The sequence below is a fragment of the Pteropus alecto genome, unplaced genomic scaffold (assembly GCF_000325575.1).
Source record: "Pteropus alecto unplaced genomic scaffold, ASM32557v1 scaffold38, whole genome shotgun sequence".
Classification (NCBI taxonomy): domain Eukaryota; kingdom Metazoa; phylum Chordata; class Mammalia; order Chiroptera; family Pteropodidae; genus Pteropus; species Pteropus alecto.
Genome location: NW_006442512.1, coordinates 5470923 through 5481888, shown reverse-complemented (window position 1 = coordinate 5481888; position 10966 = coordinate 5470923). Strand labels below are relative to the sequence as shown.

The following is a 10966-nucleotide window of genomic DNA, read 5'->3' as shown; positions in this document are numbered from 1 at the left end:
CCCTAGGACTCCTGCTCTTAGGCAAAGCAAGCTGCTCTTAGGCAAAGCAAGAACAGGACTGCAGCCTCTCCACTGGTGAGGGAGCTCAGAGGAAAGGCACGCACTGACCAGTCGGTCCTGGCCAGCTAACCGCCTCCATCTGCCCAATCTTGCCCTCATTCTATGCCCACCAGGCCATTTAGTCCCTCACTCTAGGTGTCACTCGTGACTTCTCCAGGGCCCACTGAGTCTGCCCTATGTCTCCTCAGACAAGAAGTCTGACAGTTCCTGTACCCCACCACCACCCTAAGATTGACCTTTACACCTTGTCCACTAGTCTACACTGAACTGCCTTGCTCTTCCCCAACAGAAATCACCACTGGCTCACAAAGCATTCCCGATAGGACTATCAGTTTCAGATTCAGAGTCAGGACAGACCTGTTGAGGGCTCTCCTCAGGGAAGCATTTGGGGAGTGGGTGGAAGGCCTCTTCCGCCAACCCTTCAACTGCACACTGGCTGGGTGGTGCAGGAGTCTAAACCAAAGCCTTCTAGGCCAACCAGAAAGTAAGAGTCTCCTTCCCCAGCCATAAGTTGCTCTTGGTGTTCCCAGCACTCTTTTGGGTAATAAGATATACCCAAATGTATATCTTATTGCCCAGTATGGTGGAAAGAACTCTTGCTGCATTTGAGGGAAGATGTAGCCTTCCACTGCAAACTAAAAAGGAACTTCTCCCATTGGGCTAGTAGTTTTCATCCAGAATTTAAAAAAAGAAAAACAGCTGAAGAGCTGTGAACAATGATTATCAAAGATTTAAAAGGGCAATAAGGCCATAACACTTTGAACTCCATGCCTAAATAGACAGCCAAGGCATGACGAGTATAGTTTACTCATCTACCTCCAAGCCATTGACCCTCACCTTCCTGCTACTCGGTTCCTTCTTGTAATCCAACCTCAGCATGTTTTACCCATCTCTCCCCATTCCTATTCCTCCATATCTCTCCTTTATCACCTCTCCTCCTAGCTATCTCTTTCCTCACCTCCACTTTCTTCCCCTCTCACACTTAAAACTGTCCATTATGTGAGGTGGAAAAAAAAACGATTAAACTATATTAAAGACACTTTAAAATAAAGGCTTATGACACATTTCTTTCTACAATCACAACTTTTACAGCTGACAGGCCTCTCTCAGAAACACAAGAAAGCCTTCTTTCCTTCCCAGAAAGTCCATAATGGTATACAGGGTCAGGGAAAAGCCCAAATTGGAACGTAACCCTACCCTAGTTCCCTGCAAAATGCTCGCTATGCATCCAAGTGTGGGCTAAGGCACATGTAAGACTCAGGGGCTTCCGTGAATATAAAACAGTCTTGTCCGCCAGGGAACTCACAGCCCTGTCAATCCACACTCCACTCCTCACCCTGCTCCCACCAGCCCAAACTTAAGAACATAACCCCGTAGTGTCCTGGAAGTATGCGGGTAAGCTTCAAACCCCAGGCCTTTCACACCATGCTGATGCTTTCATCCTAATGTTTGCTTGTCCTGGAACCAAATGCCTAACATTTTAGGTTTCTAAAATGAAAATGTCTAATCTGCTTTGTAAATAAGTGCTTCAGAAACACGGCTATATTATTATAATCTATGATATTTAGAAGATCAAAACTTACAAATTCTTTATCCTCAATAAAGGCCTTCTCCTGGAATTATTCAGTCGTGGTGGTTGTGGTGATGGTTATAGCTACCCCAGGATCCTTGACCCTCATTTCTATCACTCACATAGTGAGTAAATAAAAGACAACCTCAGACACACAAGCCAAGCCCATCCATGCTCGTAGCCTTTGCCAAGAACAGCCCACCTCGGAGAGCAGAAATGGTCAGAGCCCAGACTCCAGACCCAGAAGGACTTGCCTGGCCTCTCAGCCCCACTACTGGTCTTTCCCAGTGTTGGTAACATGGCTCTTTCTTCACCTTTCAAAGGATGCAACTGGTAAAGGGAAGCTTTGGTGGATGAAGGAAACCTCTTCCCAAAAGGTTGTTGTATCTTTAAAGTAATGAAGCTGGCTGGGATAAAGGGGAGGGAGGAATTTGTTCTCAGGCAAAATCTTCAGGGCTGAGTAAATGGGACCCCTGGGTAACCCCCAAGCCTGGATAAGCCGCCACTTGAGAATATAAAACCCTGCCACACCCACCCTCACGTTTCCAGAAAGGCCTCTGCACAAGAACAGCCTCCTGGAATCTGATCTGAAAGGAGCTTAGAGGTCCCTGATCAGACTCTTCAACAGGAGGCCCCCTCCCCCACAGCCCCCACAAAGGTGGCCTCTGCCTAAACATTCAGTGACAGCTAGGACGCCTGCCTGTCTCACCCTCATGCTGACTGTGCAACTTCCTCAGCAAACAAAAGAACTCGAAATCAATGTTGGTGAGAATTTTGACTCCCTCTTTATTACCTCCTGAGAAATGCCAGGTCCTAACCACCCTGGGGGAGGCACTGACCCCTGGAGTTTGCTGTCTGAAATGAAGGATGCCTCAAAGCAACAAACCCAGGGATTCAATCATCTTTACATTTGTGAAGGTAGGAAACTTCCCCTTCTCTTCTCGGAAGTTTCTCTCAACTTGAGGGGGAACATCTACTTTGAAAGGCAGGAGAAAGAAAGGAAACAGCCGAGAGAGAAAAGCAAAGAGAGAAGGGAAGAAAGCATCTTGGCTATGAGTCTCAGAGAGCATTTGTTGAAAACAAGATATTGTCCCTTTAAGCATATAAAAACAAGGCCCTTGAGCATGCAGTTCTCACTCTGGTACACAATTATGGGTGCTTTCAGCTGTCTAGCACTACTTCAAGTGCGCTCTTAAACCAGACTGTCAATGGCATGTTGAAAGCTATTTTGCTGGCTGCTATCATTAATAGCAAAGTGGAGAGCTGGGCTGATGAGAATTAAATATGGGGGAGGGGCAGGTCACAACCCGTCATTACAGAATTACCAATATGAGAAAGGAGACGATGCCATATTAGGAAATAAAGTTCAAACCAGCTTATTACGGTGGGGGACACAGGCGCGTTCCCCCACCCCCACCCAGGCAGATGGATTCGGGCCAGCCCTAGAGAGCCAGACGAGCACGCAGGAGCCACAGAGTCAGGAGTGTGAGAGCAGAGAGGCCCTGGAGATCATTTTGCTGCAAAATGTCACCACCTCACCTCAGTCCCCAAGTGGAGCCCCCCTCAGCTCCATTCCTAAGACTTGTGGACTTGTGGCTTCCGGAACACACTCACTGCCTTTCCACGAGCTGTTGCCACCCCAGGAGGAGCCTCCCATGCCAGCTTCTGTCTAATAAACCCCCGCCCTCCCTCTAAGACACAGCTCATGTAACAGCCCTTGGGTGCAGTGTTCTCCTACCCGGCTCCCCTTTCCCAAGAAGAATAAGCCGTTCTGTTCTGTCCTGGGTGCTCTTCCTGTGTCACTCGGCCATATTAGCACTTACCTCACTGCATTGCAATGACTTATTTAGATGCCTGACTCCCTAGCAGAGGGGTGTCTCGTTCACCAGCCCCAGCCTACACCCAGCAAGCACATCCCAGGCCCCTAATCACCGTTTTGGGAATGAAGCCAACCCCCTCATTTGACTGATGAAGAAACTGGATGCTGAGCTGTAGGAGGATGCCTGCAGAGCCAGAGGCCAGGCCACAATTAAAACCTCCACTTCCTACTCATAGGGCTCAGGCAATGAGAATTCCACCCTCTGAGTAAAGGGGGGGGGGGGGGTTTACTGAGCACCTACTATGTGCTAACTGCCCGCATGAGACCTCAGCAGAGGGCTTTCCTCCATAACTATAAAAATGAAGTAATGAAGTGTGAGAAAAGATATCGCCCATGCCAGATCATAGGGGAAAACCCACTGAGATTTGGTCTTGATCAGCTTTTTGCTCCTGGCGTCCCAGGAGTTTGTACAGCAAATGGAATAGAAAAACATTTTCCTGTACAGGAAGAAAAAGGGAATTCATTCCTTGACTGACTCACTCCCAAGACAAGATGTAAATGAAGGGTCTCTGACATAGACTATACTCTTCCTAAACAAGGTGAGGTAGAAGGAATCCAGAGAGAGAAAGAAGAACTCTATGCCCTTGGAAACGCCTGGGCCAGAGTCCACGGAAAGAGTCTTACATTAGGAGCCAGGTTCCCACTCAGGCACAATTTCCTTGATGGGTAAAGTGAGGACAAGGGAACATTTGCCTATCTCCCAGGTCATTTCAGTGATCAATGTATGAGAAGAAGGAAAAGACCCAGAGAAGCACCACACCCCACACACTATATAACACCATCGGCAACAAAGAATGGGGGCCAGAGAAGGCCGAGTGGAAGGCAGTCTTGAGGGATGGCAGGGCCTCCTCTAGGGTGGGCAGGTCAGGGTGAAGGGAGCTTCAAGCTCAGCCGAGCCCAAGGCTGAGTGAGGCAGGGACGCAGTACAGCAAGAGGAACTGTGTGACTAGAGGAAGAGTGGCAAGGCAGGAAAAGCCAAGTAGAAACCAGGGTACAGAGGGGTTCTTAGATGCCAGGACTGTGGCTAAAAAATTATATTCAGATTTCTTCTTAGCTCAACGCAGATACCACACTAACAGGCATAACCCTAGTATAAGGATCCGAGTCCCCTTCAACTTTGAGAGTGGTGCCACCTTCCTCCCACCAAGACAGACTCAACTCCTGGGCAGGGTCATTGAAACCTCACCACGTGCTAGCTCCCTCTGGCCACCCACACCTTAACGATGGTCACAGAACCTCAAGCTGAGTACCACAGATCTTTCAACCCAAGCCCTTTATTACTCAGGTGAGGGGACCCCAAGAAGGGAGGTGACAAATGGAGATTTTCCATCTCTTTCTCAGCCCAGTGTTCATGCCCACCCTCACAGCTTTCTATATCTCCCAGTAAAAAGTTCACAGGTTTTACCACTTTACCTCACCTGGGAACCTTACCTCTGGGATTGCTGGTTATGCATTCTTGTGTCATTATGTACCTTAAATCATTAATTGTGCAAATAGCTGGCAATTTGGAATAGGACCATGGACAAAGAGGGTTCAGCTGATATGGTTTATACAACCTGAAGTGGGGTACTTTGGACTTTGGTGTAGCCAGGTTTGTGAGATAACAACACAGAAAGAAGCAACAGTAATTAAAGACACAGAGTGCTATTAGATCTGGGATTGGAAGGAAAGGCTGCAGTAGCAGCTCTACTGCTAACAAAGGACTGGATGATTCTGAACGCATCAGCTCCCCCTTTGGAACCTCAGTTTCCTCATCTGTAACTTGAAAGGTGTAGATGAGAAAGGAAACTTAGAGGTAGGGTTGCTTAGTTTCCAGACACCATGTAGTGTTGGCATGAGGCTGCCTCCAAATTGAAAAGCCTCCAGTCCTCTTTCAAACCCTCAGTGCTCACTGGAGTAAGGTGAAAAGTGGTCTGAACCAGTGTCTCCCAGCGTCAGGGCCTCAAGCCCAAGGCACTGCAGCTGCTCTGGCACGCTTGTTTCTAAGTAGCTTTGTGATTTGTGGCTGACATTGCAAAGCCTCCGTAGGAACAAGATGGGAACTGATGAGCTGGTTGGCCATCATCGTCTCCTTGGCCTTGCTGAATCACCCTTGACATTCTGCCTGGGAGCAAAGGCTTGGAGGAGGTGAGTGACCTCTTGAAGTCTTGGGCCAGGCCCATGATTCTGTAATCTTAGCTTTACCATAATTAGGGAGGGAGGTAGAGGAGTAGGAGGAGAAACCATTTATTACTTCTCTGGGGTTTGACAGCTTGGAAAAAAAATGAGAGGGAGACTGAGAAACAGGCCAGAGAAGAGCCAGCCACAATGTAATCTCTCAGTAAAATAAAAATGGGCCGAATGTACCTCATCAACCGTCAGTACTCGGGCTCATTTGGCAGAACCTGTGGTTCCCAATTAATAGGCATTTCCCATGGTGGTGGTGGTAAGAGTGTGTGGTATGTGTGAGAGCAGGCTGAGGACCGCCACACTTCTCAAGGTGCTACTTCTAGAGAGCATCTATTATATAAAAAAGTACAGACAATCCCCACCCCCACCCTGAGCTTAAAGATGAAGAATCCAGCCTGTTTGTTCCAGGCAGATGTAATCACACGAACAGTCAAGTCTAGAGGGCAGGACACTGCATGAATAATTCAGGCACTCCAGTCACTTGATTGTGTGTGCAGATAAAACACCAGTCAACCGCTAAACAGGTCAGCTGATAAACTTGTTTGCTCAGGCCTAACCACCATCAGCCATATGCACCCAAGACCCACACTACAATTAGTGGCTGGGTTTTTTTCTGCAGAAAGCTGGCAAGCGGGAGTGGCTGGCCCCATTAGGTCAGGATTGCACTTCTCAGCCCGAGGTTTCTTCACCTCCTTGCCTCTTTGTTCCTACATAGCCACAGGGCGATTTCACCCAACTCGGAGATTGCCATAAACCCTGCAAAGGCGCAGCATGCTGGGAAGCAAATGGAAACTGAAGCTAAAAGGCAAAGGGGAGGCAAGGAGGGCGAAGCACCCAGGTTGGAATCCAGGGGCCCAGATTTGAGTCCCAGCTCTGCCCTCTTGGTGCTTCTGAAGTCTCTGTTTCCTCACCTATAAAATAGGGACAGAGAATCCATCTATATGCCTCTGACAGCTGAGAGGATTACGAGAGCCGATGTAGCCAAACCTCAGGCATTCTCTCCCTGAGAACCCTGTTTGGGGAATGGCCAGAAGCCCCAGATGCACACAGCTGTTCTTTATGCAAACCCCACCACCAAATGCATTAAGGTGGTTAACTCTTCACGAGTTCAGTGTCCCAAGGACTCTGGGAACAGCTTTGTTCCGCCAGCCAAGGTAGATTCTTGTGCCAAAGAACCATTCACTCACAGACACAGGGAAGAACACCACCCATTCAGACCTCAACATGCAACGACATATTATACCTTAATTATGAAGCTCTCAGAATAACTGCTGCTATAAATTTTAAACCTGGGTGCAATTACCCTCTTTAAACACACCCAAGATACTAAACGCTAAGGAAAAAAAAAGGGGGGGGGTGGAGAAAGGGAGGAGACAGCACCTTGCATAACACTACTCCATGGTCCTTAACACCTAGGACCCCAGTTTCATTTCGTGTATTCTTAGTGCACAAGACAGACCAAGTCTGTTCCACCTGAAGTTGGACAAAACCATTCCTCCAAGGACAAACGTATTTACATACAAAGCGCTATCTGTTTATGATTTCTGTGAGTCAAGAAAAAAACCTGGTGGCCTTCATGAGCCTTCCTAAAGAGTTAATCCCCCGGGAAGCCACAAGCTGGCTTCTCAATTGCTCAGTAAACTCACGCCCCTTTCTGGCTGCCCTTCACCCAAAACTGGGGCTCCCTCCGAGAAAGGAAAGGGAACTACAGATTCACAGGCTCTGTAGAAGCCACTGGAGCAGACAGGAATCTATGAGCATTCCAGAGGTCACCTGCCCTTCTCACCTGCCCTGGGTCCTGCCCTCTGAAAGAGTAAAATTGAAACCTTGTAAACGACTGTTAATTTACAGCAGAAAATTCATTCAAGTCACGGTCACCAAAGGCTAGCATGAGTCAACAGCCTTCTGAGATTTCAAGAACACCGATTGTTAAAAGAACAACAGGCCTGTGCCATTTATACGCCATTTATACGTGCCAACTCTAATCGCTGGCCAAGCCAAATTATAGGCAGCCTCTCCTCAGAACACAAATACACAAACAGGCCTCTCCCACAGCCCAGCCTAGCACCCGAGAGAACTACTTACTGATATGCACCCAGATAAAGAGTATTTGTATTTGCTAGGTTTGAGGGATACTGTTATTAGAAGAGTGACAACATGAGGTAGTTTACATATCCATCAAGTAATACCACACTAGCTAAACTGGTTTGACTTCAGGATTTCAAAGGTAAGCTCAACTCTCAGCCATCTAAAGTCCTGGCCAGGCTGCCCCTGGGCAAGTTACTTCACCTCTCCTGTTCACCTTCCTTCTCTGTACAATGGGAATGTAGCTGCCTTTAAATTAAGAAAGAGATGAGAAAGCTCCCTCATAAATGCAAAGCATTAGAGTTCTATTTCATTCCAGCTTTACATTTTTAAGCAGTTAGTGGCTTGTTCCCTTAAGTTTTGACAGCTCCGCTTGGCTTTTAAGACTCTTGAAGTTTAATCTTATCAAGGCAGAACATCACATTTTTGTGTGTACACACACACACACACCCTACTGCATTTCCTCTTGAGAATTTTATATTAAAACAGATAAAAGCAGCCAGCCACCTCTGAGTTTCAGAAGTTCTAAAGCAGATCCTAAAGGTACAACTTTTCCTTTGCTCCTTTACCTTCCACCAAAATCCGAGACCACGACAAATATCACAAACTTGAATGCTGAAAGCTCAACATCCAAAAAATTAGCAAAGCCTCAGACCCTGCATTTAAAGGAAAGGATCTTTTTACTCTTCAAGAAATAGGAGAAACAGAAGAACTAGGCTCGTTTTCAAATAGGAGAGGCCATAAGGAACCACGTGTTATACAAGTTCTTAAAAGTTAGATACATTTTTTTAATGAGAAAAGCACTTACCTGCTTGTGCATTTCAATGTTCAAGCCATAGGACATTTCATAGTACTAAAAGTGAAAAGAACTGCCATTAACAGACCACACAGAAATCTCTCCATTTTTCTATATCAGCTTTTAGGAAGGTTTTGATCAAATCATACTTTTATGATATATTTCCTAGAAATTTAAATCAAACCCCACAGCCAACAATACAGGGTTTAAAGAGCTGACGAGTGAGTGCTGTTAGCAACAGAATATTATACATACAGTAGTCAGCAGAGTTGGGCTCTCCCTCCCACAAGCACTGAATTTGCCATATACCCTGTTTATACAAGGTTCGGGTTCAACAGGGAATCATGTGTACACTGGGACCCTCTTGTCCTCTGAGAGTTATTTAGCAATGTGTCGAAGGCCTCTTATGTGTAAAGCAGTGCAGGGAGCCACTTAAGTGCCTTCCATGCCCTCTCACAGATGGAAGAGGTAAACTCCCTGGAACAGACACGGGGAAAGAGAGAGACTGGCCATCTACTGCCCCAAGGCTGACGAGATTCTCAGATGGGGAATCTCTGAGAGGGCAATGAAGGCTTTAAAAGGCTCCTCCACTCTCAAAAATGCCTGGGGAAGGAAAAGCATAGAGGGTAAGGCTTATTATGGCCCACTCTGGCTGGATCCCAGGGCTGCGAAGTTTCCAAACACTCCCTGGAGGGCTCCAAGGGAGATTTTTATCCAATCCTGATGTGGGCTAATCCAGTCCTGTCCTACTCGCCAAGATAGGGCAAGAAGCCTTCTGGGAAACCTTCAAAATACAAACTAAGGGGACACACAAAGGTAGCGCAGAAGTGTATTCTGTGTTTGGGTTTCTCAGCACAGAAGCGTATTCTGGGGTTTGGGTTTCTCTTGCTGCCCTTCCTCTCACCCGCCCTCCTCCAAGTGGCCAGCTGAAGGAGGCTGGGAAGGCTCCGAGGTCACACTCAGATTCCACCGGCTCCCAGGGCTGCCCTGCGGCAGGCCCTGGGGGGAATCTGGCTCCAGTCTGCCGGGCCCCGCACCGCGCCGCGCCCCGGCGGGGTCGCCGCCCGCCCCTCGCCGCCTCTCACCATCACATAATGGCGCTGCATCTCCGTCTTCTCGTTCGCCAGTTTGTCGTACTCCACTTTGAGGCTGCGAGGGCAGGAGGAGCCAACTCAGGCCTGGGGCCTGCACAGCCCCCCGCCTTGGCCCCAACCCGAAGGCCTCTGAAAGCCACTCTTCCACTTCCCCAACACCCCCCAAGGTACCCCATTACCTCGCAGCTTCGGGGCAGAGGGGGAGTGAAAGAACTAGAAACTTCCCGCGGCCGATTAAGAACACTGATCCGGGCCGCAAGGGGACGGGACCCCCAGAACCCAGATTGAACCCGCCCATGACTCCGACCCCCGCACCTGGGAGCGGGGGTGGAGCCCGCGGACCCAGCGGGGAGCCAGGAGGCTGCAGACAGCGAAGGGTTAAGGGACCGCGCTCAGAAAGGGGAAACAAAGGGCGGAGGCCCGGCTGCCCCGCCGCCCCGGGGTCGGGAGCCCCCTCCGTCCCCGCGGGGGTTGGCAAAAGTCGCGGGGGGAAGGCTTCCTCCCCGCCAGCCCTGGGGCGGCCCCCAACGGCCTTACCTGTGATATTGAGCTTGCAGGAACTGGAATTCGTCTTTGATCCTGTCACAAGACTCAGCCACCGTGAATTTAAATCCAGGCTGCCCGGGTTGATGGGGAGCCTGGAGCCCGCGAGGGCAAGACAGGGAAGGCGCGGGGGCGTCAGACAGGGCTCCTAGCGGCCCGCGCCCCTCTGGGGCTGCCCCTGGCCTCCTCTCGCCCCCGCTCCATCGGAGAAGCCACCCTCACAGCCCAGAACCTTCCCAGCAAGTTACTCAGGTCCCAGATGGGACGGGGGGGTGGGAGCGTCCCAATCCCTTTCAATTGGCCGCGGGTTTTCACGGAGATCCCATTCCCAAGTAAGATGGGGGCGGGGGAGACACAAAGCAGAGTTGGGAGACTTAGGCGAGGGAGCGGGAGGCAGCGTGAAAACAAACAGGTCCCCGGGAACACAGGCAGGCCCCCCCATGCCACTCAGGCGGAATGAACCTCCTCTCTCAACGGCGCCCCCCCATCCCCATCCCCTTTGTGTGAGCGCGCACGCGCGCGCGCGGACACACACACACACACACACACACACACACACACACTCCATAAAGGTAGCAACAAGCAAAATGGAGGTGCCAGATAAACTGCCTCGTTCACCCTGCCATGACAGATGCTTAAATAAACCGAGTTGCAATTACTCACCGGATGTCTGCCTTGCGGATACATGGCAGGGAGGGGTCGTGATTCCGAGAGCGTGGAAGAGCCGAGAGCCCGGGCCGGGGAGGTGCGGGGGAGGGGGGAGCCAAGCC

General features: G+C 49.6%; 1 protein-coding gene across 11 annotated transcripts in view; it reads right to left on the bottom strand.

The window, feature by feature from the left end:
- Positions 1-10960, bottom strand: part of TLE3 (transducin like enhancer of split 3) — a 45746-nt gene extending 34786 nt beyond the window's left edge. For all 11 annotated transcript variants that reach the window (XM_015597732.1, XM_006922675.2, XM_006922670.2 and 8 more), the window contains exons 1-4: positions 10860-10960; positions 10191-10291; positions 9645-9708; positions 8572-8616 (exon numbers count right to left, since the gene is read on the bottom strand). In XM_015597732.1, coding sequence (XP_015453218.1) covers positions 8572-8616; positions 9645-9708; positions 10191-10291; positions 10860-10883 — 234 coding nt within the window. In that variant the 5' untranslated portion in view covers positions 10884-10960. The remainder of the gene's footprint in view (positions 1-8571; positions 8617-9644; positions 9709-10190; positions 10292-10859) is intronic.
- Positions 10961-10966: the final 6 nt, after the last annotated feature.